General features: G+C 35.9%; 1 protein-coding gene across 1 annotated transcript in view; it reads right to left on the bottom strand.

Annotated features, from left to right (window-relative positions):
* Positions 1 to 226: 226 nt before the first annotated feature.
* Positions 227 to 26,488, bottom strand: part of RAB21 (RAB21, member RAS oncogene family) — a 36,678-nt gene continuing 10,416 nt past the window's right edge. Inside the window, exons 2-7 of the mRNA XM_059402458.1 lie at positions 23,641 to 23,700; positions 22,580 to 22,687; positions 19,236 to 19,299; positions 12,061 to 12,115; positions 11,497 to 11,585; positions 227 to 4,093 (exon numbers count right to left, since the gene is read on the bottom strand). Coding sequence (XP_059258441.1) covers positions 3,951 to 4,093; positions 11,497 to 11,585; positions 12,061 to 12,115; positions 19,236 to 19,299; positions 22,580 to 22,687; positions 23,641 to 23,700 — 519 coding nt within the window. The 3' untranslated portion in view covers positions 227 to 3,950. The remainder of the gene's footprint in view (positions 4,094 to 11,496; positions 11,586 to 12,060; positions 12,116 to 19,235; positions 19,300 to 22,579; positions 22,688 to 23,640; positions 23,701 to 26,488) is intronic.

Raw genomic sequence — 26,488 nt, forward strand, 5'->3', positions numbered from 1 at the left:
TATGAATCCCAAAGAGCACAAGCAGTGCTAAAAGTCTATCAAATTAAAGTGGTATTTGTTTAGAAGCAAAAGCATTGTTGCTTGAAATTAGAAACTCTTAAGAGTATTTCTAGATTTTTTTCATTATGTATGATTAATGCTAAAATACTTGCATTTAGGAAATTTGCCCAGAATTCTAATTTGCTTCCTTTGAAAAGGGAAACGCCATCAAAGCCAAACATATGTGTAACATGAATTTTGATCCACAAACACCAAATATATTATTGTTTTTGTTAACTGAAAATCACAGAACAGCAACATACTAGAATCAATACCTATCGTGAAGTCAAGTAAATATATATTCAACTTTTAGTTATTAAAATCTAGGTAATACATTTTGTAATTAAGAAAAAAGATCTACTTAGTCTCTGTATCTCCAGACATTATTGTAAGGCTCCTAATGATTACCACCATCCATACACTTTTCTAGAAGAGCTCAACATCTTCAATGGTCAGAGTATGCATTCCCTCTTTGTCAAACTGCATCTATAAAGAAGACTACAATGGCAAACAGAAGTCAAAAGGTGAATTTCAAAAGTTAAAGGCACAGATCTAACCACTTCTGGAGATAATATAGGTGGTAATTTATAAGGGTAAATTCTATTATCAGGAGATAACATCAATGATTTAGACTCCTTGTAGCATTTATAATATAGAAAATTGCAAATTATATTAAAAGACATAGTATCACAATTCATTTTTTATATGTTCTAAATATTTGGCACAATGCATAACTTGTCTTTAGAAATAACTAAATAATGACTTGATAATGTATTTTCAAAATGATTATAAAAATGTCAAGTTGTAGAGTTTCATATCCATTATGAATGCCTTCCATTCTCCTTACTACCCTTCTTTCATATTTCCCAAATTCTATTTTTTCTTACTGAAAACCTGTATCATTCTTTTTTACTTTAATGCTAAGTAAAAAGTAATCACTAACAATATATTGCTAATATTTAAAAAAAAAAAAACCCAAAACATCAATTTAGCTGTAACAGCCATAGCTTTAGGGTATTTTTAGGAGATATTCCCAGAACAAAACAAATTCGAACACTCATATTTCATACAATAACGTGATGCTTTTTTTCAAATTGCTGTTTACCCCAAAACTGTTGCAATATACATTTTTAAAAACAGTATTTTCCTCCATAATCACAAAGCAAAACAAAATGCTGAATACCCATCATCATTACAGAAACAATGATTGTATACTTTTAACATAATATTCAGGAATTTTTTAATGACTATCTTATACCAATTTTTAATTACATATACTAAATGTATACACTTACTAAATGAAAAATATATTGGTTCTACCTACCTACTACTTTTAATACACAATACATTAACTTGTGTCTTTTTCCTAAATAGCACAATTTATAAGGACAGGAACACAAAAGATATGTTAGAGGTGAGGAAAGTTATCAGAGAAATTTCCTCAGCCTTAGTTTACCATCCCTCTACCTCTCCTTTATGCACATACTGAAATTTGCTGGTCCTCTTTTATTCCTCTTTCATCCTATTCCTACTTAAAGACCTCTCAGGCCTCAAGGCAAGGACAAGTATTCTGTATTATTTATCATTGCTAATGAATTAGCTTAAATTACAGGTCAAAAAAAGAAGAAACGCTTGAGGTTAAGAAAGATACACAGAAACCAAGGGAGAGTAAAGGAAAAAAAAATATGCAGAGTGGTTTTACCCCATCAATTGTTATCTGGGAACTCTGGAGCAGAGATTCCTATCTGGACTTCGTATCATTAATATAGGGTCAAAAATCGAGAGTACAACTCTTTAAGACTCTACTTTTTGGGAAAAAAACCTCAATTTTATCTCTAAATTATTCCACTCCAAAGGAGAAGAGCTTATTTCACATCTGCATGTATACTAGAAGAAATGGCAAGGCTTGATTTACTTTCTGTGGAAGAACCAGGGGACAAAACCAATTTTTCCTGTATTTGTACTCATGATTCCCCTTGTCTCCTCTGCTGCCCTACATAAAGACAAACTTCCCAGGACACTGAGAGATTATACAGAGTACAATCAACTGATTAAAAAAAAAAAACCAAAAACAATTTTATAGCTTATAAACCTCACTCTTTCCACTCTACCCTCTCTAAACACAAACAACAAAGATCAGTGTGTTGAGTTTAGCAAGGAGAGTAACTAAAGAAGTTAAAGTGAGGGCTCAAAGAACACTTAATATTTTAAGTTAAAATTCTAACATCATAACATCAAGGTGTCAATTCAACCCATTTGGGAAATTTTAAGCTATTAACTTAAAAATATGATAGTACTTCTTTAGTAACTGTAACCTCTTTATATTCTCTTAATTGCTCATGCTAACAACTTTATTGCATACTACTGCTTCTTATAAGAAGTAAATCCAGGGACCATTCCATTTAATCTTAGACATAACATTTACTAGTTTTCCAAGCATGACAGAAATGGAAAAATATATATATTAGAACAAGAACAATTTATGTTAATCTCCACAATTTGTGATCCTTCTGTGAGCAGTGTCTGATTCTATTAAAATTAACAAATTTAAGTTCAGTCCTATGCTTAAGAAAAAAAAAAACACCCTAATGAGACTAATTTACAAAGTATACAAGAATATAATTTTATATTAAATCTTTCCAGTGTCTGCTATAACCACATTACATGAAATGTTTCCCTTCACAGAAACTCAGAAGGACAACTCTTATAAAATGGAACAAACTTTTCTGTGTTCATCTCTGGCAAGCAATGAACAAATACAATTTGCTCACAAAGGGTTTAAAAGTGCTGCCCCAGGAGAATAAACTACCCACTGACATGCTGTGTGAATGAGTCTTGGCCAGTGGCAACTCTCTGGGACCTCTTCCTTTCTTCTCACACCAGTGAAACCATCTTACATAAAGTCTAAGAGAAAACTAAAGCCATTGCAGAAGTGAAACTCAGCATGCTCCACTCAAATACTTCTAAGGTAACCACTCTAAAGCAAAATCAGCAGAATTCATCTCTTATATCCAAAAAAGTCCCCCCCCAATAACAATAACAACAACAACAACAAAAACAAAAAACAAAAAAACCCCAACAAACCAAAAGGCAAATGCTGTTGTTCAATTATCAGAAAGACTTACAGAGGCAAAAAATATGACAACAGCAATAATTCAAGTAAAGTATATGTGAAAATTAAAACACGCCACTTTCAAGTTAAGACAAAAGTGAAGGGGAGCTATGATCTTTATAACAGAGTCAAAAAAAGCTTAGGCATTATCACCAAATGTTAATTCACTTTACAATCATCAATGAGACTATTGTATATATTTTTGCACCTTGCGCTTGTAAAAGCAGATAAAATATTTAATATGTAATTTTACAATGTATTTTACCAGCTCAGCATACAGGTTGTATATAGATTATATCAAAGTAGTAGACAGTTAAGGGGCCTGTGCAAACCCTGCAAAAATAGTACTTCAGGTATCTGCTACTTAAAAAAAAAGAAAACAAAAACAGTTTGCTGTTCAGAAGTGATACAATTCAAACTACCACAAAATACAAAGGGCTGCAAAAATGTATACCATTCCAACAACATATATAAGTTATTAAATAAAGATTTGATTTAAAAGAATATAAATGAAGCCTTTAAGTAGGTCTTTTCTACATGCATATTATTCCTTATTAAAGAAAAAAGTATGTAAAAAGGCCATTGGTAATTGCTTTGTTAACATTTGTAGAAAAATGCCAATTCTCTGGTCACAAACTCCACTAAGTTTAGCACTTAAGGTCTCTGCAGTGTTATAAATGTAATTTAAAATACTGTTAATTCTATAATTCCATTGGTAAAATAATGTGACTTGGAATATGGCAGTCTTCATGTTGAGGGCAATGATCCACAGTTTGTTTAATTTCTTAAGTGTGAACAGTTATCCAGAAGAACAGCACCCTCCACCACCGCTCTGGGCTTGAGGTTCATCATCAATAATCTGTACACCTCGCCTTGCAGATCCTGGTTGACTAGAGCCATTGCCTTTTGCTCTCTCATCCACTTGTGCTGTTTCGATCATCCCTGAGAGAGGGAAGAAACAGAAATTATTTAGGACCACAACCTATGAGTTTCCTCTTTCTGTAATTTCAGTATACCACCATGACAGCCATTTCTGACTTTCAACCAACAAGGAAACTAAATATAATAAACATTTTGTCAGCTCACTAAACAGCCTTTCCTGAAAGTTATAAATAGTTAACAGCAACTATATTTGTCCAGTTGCATAATGGCCACAGTGATATCGATGGAGAGAAAAGTTTCTGCTTTGAACAGATGACTATATACAAGTATAATCCTTAAGATTTTCCAAATATACTTAGCCATCTGTCAAAGAAGTTCAAATTATCCCATGTACAACTAGTAGTTAGGGGAAAAGATTTATTCTTCAACTAATAATATAATACTTTTAAATAGTATTTGAAAGAATGAGAGTTTAAGATGAGGGAGGAAGAAAAAACTGCAGGACCCATGCTATGTGACTTAAAGATATAGCAGAAAGTTACTCCAATAGAGAGTGAGATATTGGGGAAAGGAGAACTCGAAAGATCAATGAAACTAATAATACACTACATGTTAATTAACCAAATTGAAATAAAAAATAAATACAGATCAATTGAACAGAGTCTAGAAATAAACCCCCATTTATATGGTCACTTGATTTTTGATGTATATGCCATGCTTATTCAATGAAGAAAGATTAATCTTTTCAAGAAACAATATTAGAACTGGATATCTATGCTCAATATTAGAACTGGATATGTAAAAAATAAACCCTGATTTATTTTTATCTCTCGCTATATATAAAAATTTAAAAATGAATTATAGACCCAACCAGAAATTTCTAGAAGAAAACATAGGAGGAAATCTCTGTAGGAAAAAAATCTTTGTGACTGTGAATTAGGCAAAGATTTCTCATATAAAATACACAAAAAATGAATTATAAAGAAAAATTGACAAATCAGACCTTATTAAATAAATTTAGAACTTCTGTCCTGGAAGACACAGTTTAAAAAATGAAAAAAAGGAACAAAGATTAGGAGTAAATATTCACAAAATACATATCTGAAAAGATGAAGAAAGAAAAGAGGGAGTCCTTAGAACAATAATTCTTAAACTTGGGTCCAGAGACTGCTCTTGAACAACGGGTTCCAAATTTAGGTGTATAGGAAAATTCAGTAAGATGAAATAAGAAAACACCACAAATGCTAATTCCTACGTATTGTTCCCTAATCTTTTAAAATTTCTATTTTTTTAATGTTTTATAAAAATGTACAAAATATATTAGTATTTGTAGATGTTCTATATTTTAAATAAACATGGGAAATACTCAAATATTTTTCTATAAAACTGAGATTTGGGGAAAATATTATTTAGGACCACATTAGGGGCATCTGGGTGGCTCAGTCAGTTAAGTGTCCCTTTCTTGATTCTGGCTCAGGTCTTGATCTCAGGGTTCTAAGACTGAGCCCTGTATTGGGCTCCATGCTCAGCACAGAGTCTGCTTAGGATTCTCTCTCTCATTCTCTCTCCGTCTCTCCACCTGCTTGTGTGTTCATGCACACTCTCTCAAATAATAAATAAATAAAATCTTAAGAAAAAAAAGATGTGAGATTTATAACATGTCTAGGCTACAGTTCTAGACCCTTGGTACTCCAAGTATGGTCTTAGGATCAGCATTATCACCACACGCGTGCCTGTTAGAAACGAAAAACTGAAGCCCACACCAGACCCACTCCATCAAATATACATTTTTACAAGATCTCCAAGTGATTGATAGGTATGTACAAGCAGTGAAAATAAAAACAAATTCCCAAATTTCAGTGTGCATCACAATTATAAGGAAGGATTGTTAAAACATAGATTCTAGGCACCACCTCCAGAAGTTTTGACTCAGTTGGTTTGGGCAGGGCACAACAATCTGCATTTCTAATACATTCTCAAGTGATGCTGATGCTGCTGATCAGGGGACCCCACTTAGAGAATTAAAGCTCTACAAGAATTATGAATGATCTTCAGGTTTTCATAAAACTGAAATTTACTCCAAAATTTATGTATATGTACATTTCCCTAGGGATAAAAACCACAGTTTCATCAAATTCTCAGGAAACTATAAGGTCCATAAAGTCAAGGAATATAATTTTACAAAATCATTTCAATCTATTATTCCATAGACTAGGGCTTTCCTAGGTATGGTTGGTATATATGCTATTGGTGGTAAACATTTTCCTCTCTTTTAAAAAACTTTCTACTATGAAAAACTTCAAGTATAAATAAACATAATGAAAATCCATTATGTCCATCACACAATTTCATCTATACTAAGCAAGCATCCCTAGCATTATTGAGAATCAAACAGTAGACACATAATTTTATTCATAATTTTAATATAACCTCTAAAATATATGGACTCTTTTTAAAAAAATAAGACCTTTATTTATTTATTTTAAAGATTTTATTTATTTATTTGACAGAGAGAGATCACAAGTAGATGGAGAAGCAGGCAGAGAGAAGGAGAGAGAGGGAAGCAGGCTCCCTGCTGAGCAGAGAGACCAATGTGGGACTCGATCCCAGGACCCTGAGATCATGACCTGAGCCAAAGGCAGCGGCTTAACCCACTGAGCCACCCAGGCGCCCCAAAATAAGACCTTTTAGAAAAAGTTTAACCACAACACCATAATCATACCTTAAAAAGTTTATAATTTTTAAAATAAAGAATAATGCAATTAATTTAAACTAAACAAACAAACATTTCACCTATTTCTCCCACCCCCAAACCCCGCCTCTGGCAACTACCAATCTATTCTCTGTATCTGTGAGATTGGTTTTATTTATTTATTTTTAGATTTCATGTATAAGAGGGATCATATGTTATTTACACTTCTCTGATTTATTTCACTTAGGATAATGCCCTCAAGGTCCACCCATGTTGTCACAAATGGCAAAATCTCATCTGTTTTTTTGGCTGTATCATTAGTTTGCTATAGCACACTTGTTTATTTTTGCTTTTATTGCTTTTGCTTTCACCTTCAGATTAAAAAAAATCATTGCTAAGACCCATGTCAAGGGGCTTACTGCCTATATTTTCTTTTAGGCGTTCTATGGTTTTAGGTCTTAGATTCATTTAAGTTCATTTAAGTTAATTTGTAACTTAATCCATTTAAGTTAATCCATTTAATTTTTGTGTACGGTATAAGATAGTGGTCCAGGTTCATTCTTTTGCGTGCGGCTGTCCAAATTCTCCAACACCATTTATTGAAGAGACTGTCCTTTCCCTGTTGTATATTCTTGTCTTTTCTGTCCTAAGTTAAATGGTCATATATGCATGGTTTTATTTCTGGGCTCTGTATTCTGTTCCACAGATCTGTGTGTCTATTTTTATGCCAATACCACAATTTTACTACAGCTCTGTAATACAGTTTGAAATCAGGAAGTGTTGTGATGCTCTGGCTTTGTTCTCCAACTCAAGATTGTTCTGGCTATTCAGAGTCTTTAATGGTTCTATACCAATTTTAGGATTTTGTTCTCTTTCTGTTAAAAATGCTACTGGAATTTTGATAAAGACTATGCTGAATCTGCTTTGGGTAGTATGGACATTTTTTTTTCTTTTCTTTTCTTTTTTTTTTTAATTTGAGAGAGAGACAGAGAGGGAGGGAACACAAACGGAGGGAGTGGGAGAGGGCGAAGCAGGCTTCCCACTGAGCAGGGAGCCTGATGCGGGGGCTCAATCCCAGGACCCTGGGATCAGGACCTGAGCCAAAGACAGATGCTTAACAACTGAGTCACCTAGGCAACCCTTAAGTTGAAAACATCTTAAGCTTGATCTCATTGTAAAGCTCAACATTATTACTCCCCCACTAAAGTTTTATGGTTTTGATTTCACATTTTACATCTTTGCATCTTATGTATCCCTCAACTAATTATTGTAATTATGGTTATTTTTACTACTTTTGTCTAACTTTCATATTAGCTTTATAATCAATAATATACTCCCTTTACTAAATATTTGCTTTCCAGTGAGATTTCTTCTCTCAAGCATGTTCTAGTAACTTATTAGTGTCCCCCCACTTTTTTTCCCAGGGAAAAGAAGTTCCTTTAACATATCTTTAGGGAAAGTTTGGTGATGATGAACTTTAGCTTTTGCTTGTCTGGAAAATTCTTTATTTTTCCTTCCCTTCTGAATATAATTTTGCCAAGGTGAGAATTCTTGGTTGCTAGTTTTTTCTTTCAGCACTTTGAATGTATCATATACACCACACCATTCCCTCTGGCCTGGGAAACTGCTGCTGAAAGATCTGCTGATAATCTAATGGGGGTTGGGGTCCCCTTTTATGTAACAAGTTATTTTTCACTTGCTGCTTTTAATAATCTCTCCTTATCCTTTGCTTTTGACATTTTACTTATAATGTATCTTTTGTATGGATCTTTTAGGTTCCTCTTATTTGGAACTCTCTGGGCTTCCTGGGCTTGGATGTCTGTTTCCTTACTCAGGTTGTTAAGTTTTTAGCCATAATGTCTTCAATAAGATTCTGCCTCTTTCTCTCTGGCTTCTCCTTCTGGAATCCCTCAGATGCAAATGTTGGGCTGATAGTCCCTTAAACTATCTTCAATTTTTTCATTTTTTTCTTTTTGCTTTATCCCTTTCACGTTTTTCTTCTTGCTCCTGATTGGGTGAGTGTCACTGCCTTGCCTTTGAGTTGAATGATCATTTCTTCTTATTCATCTAGTATTATATTGAATATCACCACTGTATTTTTCAGTTCATTTGCTGTATGCTTCAGCTCTGTGACTTCTACCTGGTACTTTCTTATATTTTCCATTTCCTGTTGAAGTTCTGTGTTCACCTAGTCTTCTCCCCAATTCAATGTTCAGTGATTATCTTTATAACCATTACCTTGAATTCTTTATCAGGTAAATTACTTATTTGTTTCATTAAGGTTTTTTCCCCAAAGTTTTTATCTTGTTCTTTCATTTGAAATATATCCGTTTCTTCATTTTGTGTGACTCTCCATGTTGCTTTCTATACAGTAAATGGAACAAGCAACCCATCATATTTCTAATAGCTCCCAGTAGTTAAGGATGTCCTAAGACCTATCAGTGTCCCAAAGGGGAGGGCCTCAGCACCTAGATGTAGGGTGACTGGAAGCCCAATCTTTAGGCATCAGCTTTCAGCAATATGCAAATATAGGAATGCCTGTGGTTGGTTGAGCCTCCTACTCCGGGTTTCAGCTCAGGTAGTGATCTCAGGATCATGGGATGGAGCCCTGTGTGGGGCTCCATGCTCAGGGGCAAAGTCAGCTTGGGATTCTCTCTCCTTTACCTCTGCTCCTCCCTCTCAAATCTTTAAAAAAAAAATATGACATGGCGCCTGCGTGGCTCAGTGGGTTAAGCCTCTGCCTTCGGCTCAGGTCATGACCCCAGGGTCCTGGGATCGAGTCCCGCATCAGGCTCTCTGCTCAATGGGGAGCCTGCTTCCCCCTCTTTTTCTTCCTGCCTCTCTGCCTACATGTGATCTCTCTGTCAAGTGAATAAATAAAATCTTAAAACAAAAACAAAAAAACCCAAAAGTATGCAAACATATAGTCCTACAGGACTTCAATCATAAGCCCCACTGGCCTCTAAGGCCAGGTGATCTGGATGTATCCCCTGGATAGCAATCACAAAAATTAGGGCTTTTGACAAATGGATAAGCTCTTCCTAGGTGATAGGAGCAAGCTAGAACAAGGTAAAAGAAGAGCACCAAGATGGTGCTCACAGCCTACCGTCCTTGAAAGCAGCCCCACAGGCCACTAAATAGGTCTCAGACTTGAAACTTGGCCCTAAGGCCACAGTCACAATGACTAATTAACAGGCCTCCTTCACAGAATAATTGAGCTTGTGGCTCTGTTGCTTCTTGCTGTGCCCTGTGGGTGCTAGCTGTTTAAGAACTCTTTCTCTGTTGGTTACAGTCCCATGGGATCCATGACCATAAGCCCCACTGGCCATCAGAGACAGCTAATATAGAGGTGTCCGCTGGCAGCAGTCACATAAACTGGGGTACCAGACAGGGGTATGAGCTCCTTTCTGAGTAACATCAATTACAGTCCAATGGGACCAAGAACACAAGCTCCCCTGGTCTCTGGGCCAGGTGATCAAGATGTATTTCCCAGGTGCAGCTGCAACAATTGGGGCACCAGATATGTGTGAAAGCTTCCCTCTGGAAGATAATGGTGCTCTGGAGCACAATAAAGGGTGAATCCAGCAAAGAGAGAGCATGAAGATGGTGCCTGCCAGTCTCTAGCCTAGGACAGTATTCCATCAGCAGGCTCCTGGATGTGTGTGTTAAACTCTCTGCCTTTAATAGAAGCAGTTGGGCCTCCCTCAGTTTAAGTTGGTGTGATCAGCTGCCTCTGAGCTGGGCCCTGGGACAAGTGAGTCCAAGAGCAAGCCCTTCAAGAGCAGTTTTTCAGACTGCATCAATCTTGCAGGTTTGAGGATATAAGCCATGCTGATTTTCAAAGTTAGATGGGGGAATCATCTCTCATTTATGTCTTTAAAGTTGAGATGCCCACTGTAGGGTTCAAACTCTTTACTCCTTAGGGATAAGCTATGGGTTTTGAGTTCCCTTCTAGTTGTGGGTCACCACATCAGGGATGGGGTTTATGGCAAGATTGTGTTACAGCCTCCTTCCCCTCTTAGATGTGGTTTTCTTCTTGTCAGTCCAATATACAGCTGTCACTCAACCAGCCTTTAGCTTTTTTTTTTTTTAAGAGGAAGTTGTTCCATATATAGCTTTAGACTCAGTGTGTCTAGAGAAGATAAGCTGAAAACCTTCTGATGTGACCATCTTGAACTAGTACCTCAATAATTTTTTTTAAAGACTCACTTTACTGTTTTTATTTATTTTATTTATGTTTTCTTTAAGTAAGCTCTATGTTCAATGTGGGCTTGAACTCAAGACCCTGAGATCAAGAGTCACATGCTCTACTGACTGAGCTAGCCAGGTGCCCCTCAATAATTTCTTAATTATCATCAAATATCCAGTGAGTATTCATATAGCTCACTATCTGACATATGTTCTCTTTCACTAGGTTGTCAAATCAGGATCTAAATAAGATCAATCCATTGCAGCAAGTTGTTACATTTCTTAAATCTGTGTATTCTCCTTCTATCTTTATATTTGATAGTTATTCATTTATTTTAATGTATACTTGGTACATACCATATATAATGATTTCATACCCATTAACTACTGCTTGAAATAGAGCTAAAGTAGGTATTTAAGCTTTAAAAAATGATTTTAAGAAAAAATATTAAGTCAATAATAGTACTGTTAGATGTGAGACATCATTAATGTGGTCATTGAGACTATAAAACATCACTTAAAAAGTATTACCAAAACTTTTAAAAGAACAACTTCTAAATATACAAAATCTGAGTATACCTACTTTTACAAAGGTCAAGAAAGAGTTCCTCAATTCCTTTGTTCTGTTTAGCAGAAGTATGATAATGTTTTGCTCCTACAGATTCTGCATACCTTAAAAAAAAAAGTAACATCAGTGATACAAAAAATTTCATGTTTTTGTCATAACTGCTATTTGAATTTTTTCAAGTAGCAATTTTAGTGACTCATTACTAATTAATCCGCATTTAGTGAAATTAAGATACATTGAACCAAATTTTAAATGAGAACATAAGGATAATAAGACTTGAAATTTTTAAGTTAATTTGGAACCCAAATACTTTAATAAGTTTTTGTAACTCACTATTTGACTATATAGGGTTTTTTTGGTATCACTCTCCACATTTTCTACTGAAATCAAAAAGAGAAGTGAGAATGGAGTATTTTTAGATGCTGTCAAAAGTCCACAAATTACCAACGCTTCATGAATCCAATAGACCATTTTATATTAAGAGGTTTGAGTAATACCTAAATGGTAAAGCACATTGTACAAAGAAAAAGACTTCTACTAGGGAATGACCAGATGGAGGGGGAAAGGGAGAACACTTACGATTCTGCTTCTTGAATGGAAACGTGTCTCTCTTTTTCCAGATCTATTTTATTACCTAGTTTCAAAAAGTAAAAGTGCCAATTCTTAATATTGATTCATTTTTATAACAAAACAACGCCAATTCTAAACACACAATTGCCATTTTAATTGCCTGGAAAAAAATAATACAAATCCCCATCAGACTTCTACATGTCCTAAAACTACATAGTTAAACTCTATGATAGGAGGGTTGATCATTACAGTCACAATATATGCCTAGACCTCCTCAAATGGCTCAATGCATATCCCTCCTGAAGCTGCAGCCTTTGTCAGAGAAAATAACTTTTCCGAAGAGATGGGCACTCTTCTTTGATTTAGGATATAATGGAGACTAAAAATCACTTGGGAACCTAGGAATAAACTATGATTCTTAGCCAAATGTAAATGGTCCCCAATCAACATATAGCCAGTCAATAATTAAGCAAGGCTACCTTACTGTTCATGAAATACAATAGGCTAGACTCTTGGACTCTAAGGGTATTTTGGTTTCGTAACTGGTAAGAACTGGTTAAGTAAAGCATTTAGACATATGGCCTTTTAAGCACTTCACTATCACAGGAGAGGAAACAGTACTATTTAACAGCATGAGAGAACTTAATACATGCACATCATGCAAATTTAAAATTACTGAAAATAAGTCTGGTTTTCTTAAACAATGGGACAAAACTGAGATAATGCTAAAAACCCACCAGAATAAAAGTGAAGAAACTGCAAAATGCAGATTCCTTATTAAATACAAGGTAGAGGTTAAGGTGTGAGTTGGCCGGGCACACAGGATACTAAAGGTAAAGGAAATAACAAATAGAAAAAAGAGAGAATACTCTAAGGAAGAATATTTCAAACAAATATTTTCATTTCTATTGTGATTTATTGGTGGGGGAGAAAACTTTGTAAATAAGGTCATCTTTTCTTGGGACCTTACAGAATCTAGAAGACAATTTCAGACAAGGATTGAAGTAAGCACCCAATGAAAGATCCAATGCTTAGAACTGAGAAGTATAAGCCCAGAGAGTGTATATATGGAGGACCTTAAATAATCTGAGCACCCAAATGTTGGCGGCTACAGTACCCATGTGACAGACGCCAAAGCATGAGAAGGAAACAGACTATATACTAAAGCTCAGGGATTACCAACAAATTCAGTAATGAATTGTTCCTGCTTTGAAGAGTTATCTGTTTAACTCGGCAAGAAAGACATATCAGGTCTGACTTCCTACATTATATCTGTCAATAAATTTTAAATTTGCTAAATACTACAGCCAATACATCTGACAGTCACCTTAAAAAAAAAAAAAAAAAGCTGTTTATACTATGAAGAATGCAAAAAGCACCACCTAGTGGCCAGTGGTTCCAACAGAGGCACAAGGGGAGGTAACAATTAACCAAAACCCTAGGAGTTGTTTTTCTCAATTTCTAAGGCCTCTGCTTTCAAATTCTTCCAGAATTATGAACATCCATTTTTTTTTTTAAATAAGGACTGAGAATTTGAATAATGTCTTAAATGAATATTTGGGGAAAATTATTCAGACACTGCTTTCCCATCTAATAGCATTCTAAATTTACCCAACTTTAATAAATCTAGTTATCATTAAAATAGCTAATTTTTTGGGTGCCTGGGTGGCTCAGTGGGTTAAGCCGCTGCCTTCAGCTCAGGTCATGATCTCAGGGTCCTGGGATCGAGTCCCACATCAGGCTCTCTGCTCAGCAGGGAGCCTGTTTCCTCCTCTCTCTCTCTCTGCCTGCCTCTCTGCCTACTTGTGATCTCTGTCAAATAAATAAATAAAATCTTTAAAAAAATAAATAAAATAGCTAATTTTTTAAGTAAGCTAATTATTATTTTAAACAAAATAATTTTACCACTATTTCTTTTGACAATCACTGTCCATAAAGGGATTAATAACACAGATTAAGTCATAAAAAACTGCATTTTGGAGACTGACATCTTCCCAAACTCAAAACCTTTTTAGTGCCTATAGCTCTTTTAAAAGCAAGACATATAAAGGATTAAAGCTTTGAGGTTCATCTATTTCAATGCTACTACGCAGTTATATAGGGAACTTTCTAATAGGATTGAAACACCTGAAAACAAGGATTACCACCAATAAAGTATAGTACTATGAAGATTGGGGGGAAAACTGGCTGAAGCTATTGGAGAGGAAAGGGAAAAGCCACTGTGTTACAAACAATAAAAACTTTATCTTCTTTGTAAATACACATTTGAATTAAAAATATGAAAGGGATATACCCATTGCTAAGGGCAGGTGGCCTAATGGGAATAAAAGGCTAGAACCCTATTCTGGTTAGACTGTACAGTCCGTGTATGGGCTAGTCAAAAGAAGCTTTCAAAGGCTTTCAACCTGATAAAGTGTGTTTATATGGCCTGGATCACTTCATAACTATATAACCTGGGGGGAAATTACTAACCTCTCAGTATCACTCTACACAAATGTAGCTAACAAATTTAGCATGGTTCATATGAAAATATGATAATGTAAAAAAGACCTAGGGTATGGTACATGCTCAATAAAGAGCAGTTATTAATATCAGCTGTATTCACCACAGTGAATGATCAAATGGAAAATCAGTATTATTATGAGAAAATTAAAGCCCACACATTTTACTACCACCTTGCTACTTCATCTAGCTTATTTGGTTAATCCAACACTCTAGGAAGTCCTCTTTAACTTCCCTTCCCCCTAAATTTAGTTAGGTTTGTTTTAGTGCTAAACCTACTAAGTTAGTGCTAAACCTAAATTTAGTTAGGTTTTGTTTTAGTATCAGAACATTCTGTACTTCCCCCTTCATAGCATTTATTGTAATATATAATAGCCTGTTCTTCTCCCTTTCTCTACTCAATAAGCTTTGGGAAGACAAGAACTGTATCTATTTTGTTCACTTATTCTTATGCTACACTATTCCCAACACTGGTATAGAGTAAGCTATCTATAGTGCTGTTTAAGAATATGGGCTTGAGGGACGCCTGGGTGGCTCAGTTGGTTAAGCAGCTGCCTTCGGCTCAGGTCATGATCCCAGCGTCCTGGGATCGAGTCCCACATCGGGCTCCTTGCTCCGCAGGGAGCCTGCTTCTCCCTCTGCCTGCCATTCTGTCTGCCTGTGCTTGCTCTCTCCCCCTCTCTCCCTCTGATAAATAAATAAAATCTTTAAAAAAAAAAAAAAACTTTAAAAAAAAGAATATGGGCTTGAGGAATGCCTGGGTGGCTCAGTGGGTTGAAGCTTCTGCCTTCGGCTCGGGTCATGACCCCAGGGTCCTGGGATCGAGCCCCACATCGGGCTCTCTGCTCAGCAGAGATCTTGCTTCCTCCTCTCTCTCTCTGCCTGCCTCTCCGCCTACTTGTGATCTCTGTCAAATAAATAAATAAAATCTTAAAAAAAAAAAAAGAATATGGGCTTGATATAGCAGAAAGACCTAAGTTAAAATCCTAGGTCTACCTCTAACTAGCTATGTACTTTGGGAAGTGTCAAGCTCTCAGCCCACTTCTCATGTGTGTTACGGAAATGGCAGCAATACCTTCTTGTAGTGCTGTCAGAAGACTTAATGAAAGCATAAACATATAGTTCTTAGAACAGTACCTAGGACTCAATAAATGAAACCATTATTCATTTATTTATTTATTTATTCTAAAGATTTTATTTATTTATTTGACAGATAGAGATCACAAGTAGGCAGAGAGGCAGGCAGAGAGAGAGGAGGGGAAGCAGGCTCCCTGCTGAGCAGAGAGCCCTATGTGGTCCTGGGCTTGATCGCAGGACCCTGGGATCATGACCTGAGCCAAAGGCAGAGGCTTTAACCCACTGAGCCACCCAGGCACCCAGTAACTATTATTTAAAATAGGTATTTAACAAACATACAAATGTTAAGCACAGACTAGAAGCAAAATAACAAAGCAACCACAGCTAAGAGTGCTAATTAATGGACTAACTAAAACTGAGAGGAAAAATCTCTACTAGCAAAGTATGGGGTTCTCCATTATTGGTTAACACATTATAAGTGGTTTAGATAAGGACCTAGAAGGTTAACTATTTAATTTACATGAAGAAGCCATTAAACATAAAGATTCAGGAACATTATATGAGTTGAAATTCCTACACTTAATGAAAAAGATGGGGGGAATGGCTGGGTGGCTCAGTCATTAAGCATCTGCCTTTGGCGAGTCTTGTGACGGGGCTCTCTGCTCTGCAGGAAGCCTGCTTCTCCCTCTCCCAATCCCACTCCCCCTGCTTGTGTTCCCTCTCTAGTCAAATAAATAATAAAATCTTAAAAAAAAAAAAAAGTGAGGGGTGCCTGGGTGGCTCAGGGGGTTAAGCCTCTGCCTTCAGCTCAGGTCATGGTCTCAGGGCCCTCGGATCAAGCCCCACATCAGGCTCTCTGCCTGCCTCTGCCTAGTTGTGATCTCTCTCTCTGTCAAATAAATAAATAAAATCTTTAAAGAAAAAAAAAAAGATGAGAAAAGCTTGAAAGAAAAGCAATACTTATAAAAAAGTAATTCAGATTTTTGTTAAGAATAATCTATGTAAAAGAGACACTGTGACATGGCTGCTAAAAAATGTATGCAATCTTGGGCAGTGTTGGTAGAAAGATAATGGGAGAATTTTTAAAAAGAGAGCCATTTAAGGAGACATTGGCTCAACAATGTTTGGATTCTAGTATTCAAGTGTAGAAGACATATTTATACACTGACATAAACCTAGGAAAAAATAATCAGGATGGTAAAAATATCTACAAGTAAGACAAATGAAAAACAACCAAAGACTACAGATGTAAGATTTCAGGTGAACCATCCAAATGTTTGAAAGGTTGTCTTATTTAGAGGAAAAGGAACAAATATTTGTCAAATGCCTTCTTTATGCCAAGTGTTTTCCAAGTTATTATTTAACTTTCATTAAATTACATAGAATCCTGGGAAGTAGTGTTATTATTTTGAATTTAGTAATAAAAGAGAAGAACGAATAAACACTGAACTACTATAAAAAATAGGATAATCAGTATGTGAAAAAAATAATGTAAATGCCTATCAATAACAAAAGGATAAATTCTGGGATATTTATAGAATAAACTATTAGAGAGCAAAGAGAATAAAATGAACTACAACTATATACAAAAACATAGAGGAATCCTGCAAACATAAGGTAAAGCCAAAAAAACCCGGATTCAGGAGTTCATACTATACAATTTCATTTATCTATAATTCAAAACAAAACTAATTCATGCAGTAAAATGTCAAGACAGTGTCTGGAGGTGGAAAATGGTGAGGGGAAGGCAGCTAGAATAAAAAAGAAACACAGGTGAGACCTGTAAGTTACTTTGTGAAATTTTCCTTTTGTGGTAAAAGGACTCTCAAAATTCTTTCAACAATGAATTACAACTAAAATTCCATGTCACACTTGCCAATAGAAATGAGAACTTTTTAGTCTCTATACCAATCATTAATAAGCATTATACAATATTAAATGAGGATTATCTGACCCTACTTGAGGCAGTAAGCTACCATCAAAATTTCTAACTTTCTTATATGAACACAAAAAATATACAGTTCAAATTATTCATAAGCTTTATTTATCCAGCTATTTTCTTTGAATGTTACTTTGTAACCTGGGTCAAGTAACAAACTCTTGGGCTTTCTTTGACTTTTATTTAGTCACTTCTTTCTCTCTTCTGAGAGATAACCAGAATCCCAAATAATCAAATATTTAGTCATTCACCTACTTCCTATTCCTATTAATACTTTCATTCCTATTAATCCCCAGATACAGACAAAGCCAGGCCAAACTCACTGACTAGCTACAGCTTTGGCTCAAACTCCCAGTTTTCCATTCTGAAATACTCCTGCCATCTCACTTAACATCTAGCAACTAAACTAACAAAGTAGGCCAGATAATCTCCTTGGCCTCTTCCCCCAGGCACACACCCTGGCAAACTCTACAGTTCTAGATCAATCTAATGGTGAGACAACAGAAGAAATGTAAACTCTAGTTTAAAAAAAAATAATTCTTGGGGCGCCTGGGTGGCTCAGTGGGTTAAGCCGCTGCCTTCGGCTCAGGTCATGATCTCAGAGTCCTGGGATCGAGTCCCGCATCGGGCTCTCTGCTCAGCGGAGAGCCTGCTTCCCTCTCTCTCTCTCTGCCTGCCTCTCCATCTACTTGTGATTTCTCTCTGTCAAATAAATAAATAAAATCTTAAAAAAAGAAAAAAAGAAAAGAAAAATAAAAAAAATAATTCTTAAAAGTCAAATGTGCCCACATTGACCATTCCATTCTAGGTCCTCCACTAAAGCTACCCTGATTTCTTCTAGGCCATTGTTATTCTACCAAGTCATGCAGAAAGAGAGAAAACAGCATGAAACTACTCATCATAAGGATTAATAACAAAGCATGGGAATCAGAATGACTTCAATTCCTACCCCATCTCTGATAACTGCTTGATATTGTATAAGTTATCAAGTACCTCCAGGACTGAGCTTCCTCTCATCAAAGCCCTCATCAAATTATGAGGATTACATGAAAAACTGTCTACTAAGAACAAAGCATTGTGTCTGGTATACTCTACTGCTCAATAATTAGTTCTTATATCATATAAATAATAATCTAAAGAAAAAGGAAACCAGAGAGAAATTCCAGAAGTCCAAGAGTGAGTTCTAGAGTTCTTTCACCCTCGTATCATGATTTGCTCATTCTCAAGAGTCAAATTTGTCCTTAATTCAAAAATGTGTATAATTAAATGTTTAAAACAAGAATACTAGCCTAAGTCATTAGTTTTAGTTTTATTTTAAAATAGTTCCTAAACTCTTTTTTTCTCAAGAAAATCTTATGATGAAAAACTAAAGATCAAACTGAAGCAAGTCTGGGAGTTGAAAGTTTACATGGTTAATTTCCCACTTGCTCCCCAAGGTCTTCCCTGAAGTCTGAATCTCCTGAAATAATCAAAAATTATTCTAAATATTCTAAATTATTCTAAATATTCTAAAATATTAAATACTAAAATATCATTCTTCTTCCTTTCTCAGGTAACTTTAAAAATGAGATTTACTTACTTTTTATTCTCTAATATAACATTAAGGAAACAGAACTTTTTTTTTTCTGGAAACAGAGGACTTAAAAAAAAAAGTAATGATGCTTACCAACTATACATAAACAGATTTCATTTCCCAACATTTTCCGTAATTCTTTGACCCAGTTTTTTACCTGTGTATACAAAAGAGTAAATATCAAATCCTGTTGCAACAACTATCATTACAACTCCCCAAACTCCACATTGTCAAAATACCTCAGAATTTGTCTAACAGCCCATATATTTAGTTACCTGTAGGATCAGTTACTGACAAACTGTACTGACAAACATACAAACATCTAATGGAACAATTTCTCTATATAGCAGTATAGACAGAAACACCTCTAATTATAATTTTTTTTCTAATTACAAATTTTCATAAATCTTCCACAGATCTAAACAAAACTATTAACTAGAGCAAAACTCCAGCCTCAGATAACAGATGCTTGTAGAGTCACTTTGGACTTAAGAACATCTTAAAACTAAAAGTCTTTTGTATTCCAACTGGTTCCAAATTAGAGGGCACAGAAGCTTCTGTGTCACACACTTAAAGGGGGGGGGGGAATGTATATGGGCACTAAAAAGAGTACCAAAATAAATTTTCATCCTTTAGTGTCTAACAGGTTTTTTCAGCTTCAGCCCTACTGGTATTTTGGCCCAGATTAATGCTGCTGGGAGGGACTGCCCTGTGTAATGTATGCTATTGAGCAGCATCCCCAGCCTCCTACCCACTAGGTATCAGTACCACCCTCCAGCTGTGATAACCAAAGACGTCTCCGAACACTGCTCCCTTCTGGTGGAGAACCACTGGTATACAATGACTCCAGTAACAAACAGATTCTTCACTATGAAGCACAGCAGTAGGCACAGTTGAGTTCATTCAAGTTAAGTAAATTAGTCATTTGAACTCCTGATTTTAAATATGCTGATTACAATAAAATAGGATAAGAACAAACTTGAATACCTCCTTCATTTTTTTGTAATGGAATTTAATTTCCATGTAATCAAGTCACACAGAATCTACACATCTTCCTAAAAAAATGCACACACATCTTTAAATTATAAAAGTTACATTAAATAGGTGGTAAGTAAGCACTTACTGTACATCTGGTCCTACAGTACAAATGTAACCATTCCGCATTCCTGTTCTTTGCAGGAATGCAGAGAAACTGTTTTTAATAAACCCCAAAGCTTTATATAAGGAAAAGTAATCAATATCACCACCTTATCTTTCTCAGAGCACTGAACCATAGTTTTCTCAGTACAGCCCCATCTTTTTGTTTCATTCACATGAATGTATAAAGTTTTTAGAGAAGCACTGAACTTCCATCCCTAGCTGATGTCACATAAGAAAAATATGACAACTTGCTATAAAACGTACATTATTATCATTTGAAAGGAAACATGCCAGAATCCAATTACATATTACTGTACTCTCTGTATAGATAGTATCATAACCTACCAAATCTAACCAACTTTTTAAAAAACTGTGTTATTCATCTGCAAATAGATCCCCTTCTGCAGGCATCCTACTCATTACCCCATACATTCTGTGATGAGTTAGAGATGGTTACTTTTTACCAATCCAGACTTTTTACCAATCCTCTCAACAAGAGTTAGAGTCTGGTGGGGCGGGGTGGGGGGGGCGGTTGTCCCCTGCTCAGCAGGGAGCCTGCCTCTCCCTCTCCCGCTCCCCTTGCTGTGCTCTCTACCTCTCTCTCAAATAAATCATTAAAATCTTTAAAAAAAAAAAAAAAGAGAGAGAGAGAGAGCGAGCCTATTTCCCTTCCCTCTGAAGCTGAGCTAGCCTTGCAACTTGCTCTGACCAAGAGAATGTGCAGAAGTAATGCTATGCCAGTTCCAGACTTAAGCCTTAAGAAGGCCTGGAAAGTACTCTTAGGATCCAGTTGTCATGTAAACAGCTTAGGCTAGAATATGGAATAATGAGGGAGCATGTGGAGAGAGCATCAGACGATGAGACACCAAATGGAGTAAGAGGCCACAGGAGGAGAACAGGCCTTCCTAGATGGTCCTGGCCTCGCCAAACTTGAAGTTCAATGCAGTTGCATGAGTGACTCCATGAAACCACATAACCTGCCCAGTCAACCCACAAAACCATGAGAAATAATACATTGTTTTAAGCCACCAAGTTTTGGGGGTTTGTTACAAAGCAAGAGAGAAATGGTCACTTTTCAACCTAAAAAGACTCAACCTTCTCTTAATCAATAAAACACTCAGACCATTTCCATCTAAGTCAAAAGGCAGGAAGAGACAACAAACAGCAGCCCCTAAATAAATTTTGCAAGTATCATTAAACCTGCTAATTACTTCATCATTCCCTTTTTCTACTCCTTGGACTAAATTTTTCCACATGTAGTAACCCGAGGACTAACTTGCATAGTTGCTTCATCAGTTGAATACTGAAAAACAAATGAAAACAAAAACAAAAACAAACAAACAAACAAACAAAAACCACCTAAAACTAAAACTACAAAAGCAAGCAATTTCTATAGAAACAAACCTGTAATTTCAATGCAAGTAAAGTTTCTGCCATAGAATTACCCCTTTTAGTTACATACCCTTGACAAATTTATCCCATAAGGGGCTTTCAGAGGAAGGGTGAAATAAGTAATTAATCACCATCCTGACTGTGATGAGAATTCAAAGGTAAGTTTAATGGTAACTTAGTTTGGTTCTGAACAACTTCAAAAATTCTACATTTGGGGTGGATATTTAAAAGCAGCGTGAAAGGCGCCTGGGTGGCTCAGTCTGCTTAGGCTCAGGTCATGATCCAGGGATCCTGGGATGGAGCCTGCTTCAGGCTCTGTGCTCAGCAGCAAGTTGCTTCTCATTCTGTACCCCCACCTTGCTCATGCTCTAATAAATTAATAAAATCTTAAAAAAGGGGGGGGTGAAAAATAATAAGAAGGTTTAAAATGAATACTAATTAGACTGTCATTTAAAATTTATATTATATCCTTCAGGACATTTAGTGAGAAGAAAAAGCTTAAACATGATTTAGTTCTTCTCTTCCCTCTTTACAATTGGGGAGTCCATGCAGCCATACGCAGTATTCACATGCCTAGTGTATATGAAATCAAGAAATACATGTGATTTTTCTTTATAGGGAGAAAAAAAGCCCCTGGATTTTTATAAAGTGTTATTTCAAAGTATTTCCCTTTCCTAATATCTGAGAAAGCCATGTAATAAACTTATTAATAACTGTTATTTAAAATATAAACATGAATTAAATACTGCATTAACAAATATGAGTGGTAACAATTTATGCACAACTTTATTTTACTTTTAAAACCAAGGCTAGTCACATTAGTAAACAAAGGCATGTGAATGGAGACTTGAAAAATTAGTGTTGTTATTCTATTTAAGTCATCTACCCATAAGTAAACAGAATACCTTCTGAAAGGAATCTTCATCTGTTATATCATAAACTAAAATAGCTCCATTTGAATCTCTGTAGTAAATTGGACCCAATGCATGGAATCTCTCTTGACCTGCTGTATCCTAAATAAAGCAACAAACACTTATTAGGTCATAAGAAAAAAAATACATTTGCTATTGCAACTACTATAAACTTCTGGTTAACTGGAAAATGGGACATGAAGTTACAGATAAACTCAAAACACTGTTAAAAGAAAAAAAAACAAGTCACAAAAATTTTTTTAGAAATTACAAACAATATTTAATGTTTTACTGTTATATGAAAGTTACTTCCCTCCCAAGCAAAATTCCCACCCCCACTAAACAAAAAACAGTTTAAATGCCAGAGGATCAGAATGCCCAAAATGGCATTATAAGCCAGGAATAGGCCTTGCCCTAAATTTAGGTTCTGCATAGAGGGTGAAGACAAGGAAAGAGAGCATACACCAGAACAATTGGCCAAAAGGTTCTCTGATGCACTACCCTTGCCCTACTCAGTACTAGCGATTCTTCTGGGAAGTGGGAACATGGAAACACAGAGGGGAAAATGCCAGTCAGGCTGTCCATCCACCCTGTTCTTAGTCTGACATGGGATCCCTCTGAGTTTACCCTTCTTCCAGCTCAACGGTTAGGAATAAGCAATATTCATGTATGCAACTGTGTAATTCTTAGCCTGATTTTAGAAAAAAGTGTTTATTTAATAACAGTTTTGGGGGCACCTGGGTGGCTCAGTGGGTTAAAGCCTCTGCCTTCGGCTTGGGTCATGATTCCAGGGTCCTGGGATCGAGCCCCACATCGGGCTCTCTGCTCAGCAAGGAGCCTGCTTTCTCCTCTCCCTCTCTCTGCTTTCCTCTCTGCCTATTTGTGATCTGTATTTGTCAAATAAATAAATAAATTAAATCCTTAAAAAAAAAAGTTTTAGCTAAACTTAAAAAATAATCCAGAAATTTGAACTCCTATTCCTTGAGCCCACTAGTTATTAGAGTATAAAGAATAGCAAGAAGCCTTCACTCACTCAACTGAAAAGGTTAACTTACCCATATAGCAAGGTTTACTCTTTTCCCACCAATATTTAACTTCTTCGTTAAGAATGATGCCTAAGAAAAGAGATATACATTAAACAATATTTCATATAATATAATGTTTCTTATTCTAAGAACTATAGATGAAAGAATAATCTCATTATGAAACTCAAGTTATCTGGGAGAAAAAGTAATCACTGAGTTCTTATTAATAACCAAACATTCACTGAAGACAGAACATTATTTATATTCTAATCTAAAAAAATGGTGTTTTGTTTTATGAACACAAGTTATAAAAAACAGAAAGAAAAACATGGCCCCTGCCTGGCTCAGTTGATAGAGCATGAGACTTTTGATTTTAGGGCCATGAATTTGAGCCCCCTGTTGGGCATGGAGACGACTTAAAATGGAAACAAATAAAAAGATTTTTTTTAAAAAATTGTTATTATTTTATCAGATTTTCCCCATAAAAATTTTTCTTAGAGCATTTAATTTGATGTCACCCTACACACTCATTATAGAAAGAGCTAAGAGATTTCTAAATGACAGAAAAGATATATTTACTGGTAGTTTACTTAATGGTATGAATACCAGTATTATTTGAAATATTCCTCTAATTATTTTATAACTCAATTACTTAACTTATATCTAATAATTATCCCAGGTACCAATGTTACAGAAATGAAAGGAAATGGTCTAGCCTTGAGGGAGTTTATAGTCTATAGTAGAAATAAACATGTAAATAAAAGTACAGTATCATGTAACAATTGTTAAAATGGGAGGGTCTTGCCAAGTATACTCTAAAGAGAGTGCTAAGAAAGGAAGTGTAAAGCCGCCCTGGATGAGTCAAAAAAAGTTTCAAAATGAAGGTGATAATCTCCCCTTTAGGAGTAATAGGGGCTTTTCCAACAGATGGGAGAAGGCACTGAAGCCTCAAACATGTAACTCCCTCTCCAGGGAGAACTCCCAACAAGTTAGTAAGGTCAATGCCAGAGACGAGACTACAAAGATAGGCAAATGCTATTCAAATAAAAAAAGTGCTAGGGTTCCATGTCTAGATGTATGGACTTTACTTAGAGGGTTTTAATAAAACCTGTTCCAAGACACATGTATTTTTTTAAATGTATAAACGTATATACTATAGTCAGATTTGGGAAATGCAGCATATTCCTCTGTATTCCCTTTGTACATTCATAATACACAACACAGTAAGATTCTGGCAAAAGAAAAGCTAACTGCATCTATACAACCATTTCCTAAACTTATTTGACCTCTTTTTTACTAGAGAAATGCCCAATTCATCCTAAGAAATAAGTGTTAAGAAGAGTAATACTGTTGGGGCGCCTGGGTGCTTCAGTTGTTAAACTTCAGCTCAGGTCATGATCCCAGGTTCCTGGGATAGAGCCTGTATCAGGCTCCCTGCTCAATGGGAAGTCCGCTTCTCCCTCTCCCCCTCCCTAGGCTTGTGTTCCCTCTCTCGCTGTGTCTCTGTCAAATAAACAAATAAAATCTTAAAAAAAAAAAAAAAGAAGGAGAAGAATACTGTTGATGATGGAGAATCACTGAAGGATTTTAAAGCAGTGGGCAAGTATAAGATCTAAATTTTAAGAGAATGACTCTGGGACAGGAAGGGAAGTTAGACGGGAAAGGACATGACTAGACCTGGAGACAGAAGGCCATTATAAAATTGGAGAGGGGTGTCTGGGTGGCTCAGTGGGAAGCCGCTGCTTTCAGCTCGGGTCATGATCCCAGGGTCCTGGGATCAAGCCCCGAATCAGGCTCTCTGCTCAGCGGGGAGCCTGCTTCCTCCTCTCTCTCTGCCTGCCTCTCTGCCTACTTGTGATCTCTATCTGCCAAATAAATAAATAAAATCTTAAAAAAAAAAAAAATTGGAGAGAAAAACAAAAAGGACCTGAACCAAGGCCACAAACATAGAAAAAAGAGAATCCAGAGTAACTGAAAATGAAATACAATCAGAATCCAGAGTCATTTGACATAGCTAAAAAAAAGAATAAAGAGCCAAGACCAAAGCTATGCAGAGACAGTCACAGTTAGGTGTATCTATATAAAAGAAAATACAGAGAAGTACAGTAAAACAGATAAAAAGCTAGAATGGTGAATCATTACTGAAGGAGAAGGAGTCTAGATCTCAGTAAAGACTTTCTGCATATAAACACAAGGAAATTTAGAATTAAGAAAAAGCGAATGAATTTAGTACTTAACTAAGTGGCAGAGCTGAGATCAAATCCAGGAATGCTTTCCTTCAAAACCCAAACTACACTAAAGATATTTCATTAAATGAAACAGATTACATAGAAAAGGGTATAAAATAAATAACAAAATAAAAATAAAATAAATTAAAAAAATAAAAAAGCATAATAATAAAAGAAAACTTGGAAAATGAGAAGACCAAATACATGTTTTGACAATAAATGTGAACAAAGGACTTCTCCCACTCATTATAGCACAGGAGCTAAGAAAAGGAACTTTGAGGGGTGCCTGGGTGGCTCACTCTGTTGGGCATCCGATTCCCGATTTCAGCTCAGGTCATGATCTCAGGGTTGTGAAGAGGCTTTGAACTCCACACTAGGTGTGGAGATTGCTTGACTCTTTCTCTCTTGGGGCGCCTAGGTGGATCAGTTGTTAAGCCTCTGCCTTCGGCTCAGGTCATGATCCCAGGGTCTTGGGATCAAGCCTCGCATTGGCTCCCAGTTCGGTGGGAAAGGTGCTTCCCCCTCTCCCACTCTCCCTGCTTGTGTTCTCTCTATCACTATGTCTCTATCAAATAAATAAATAAACTTAAAAAAAAAAAAGAGTATGAACTTTGAACCAGAACTTTGGATTTGAATCTCAGCTTTGCTAC

The sequence above is a fragment of the Mustela nigripes genome, chromosome 6 (assembly GCF_022355385.1).
Source record: "Mustela nigripes isolate SB6536 chromosome 6, MUSNIG.SB6536, whole genome shotgun sequence".
Lineage (NCBI taxonomy): Eukaryota > Metazoa > Chordata > Mammalia > Carnivora > Mustelidae > Mustela > Mustela nigripes.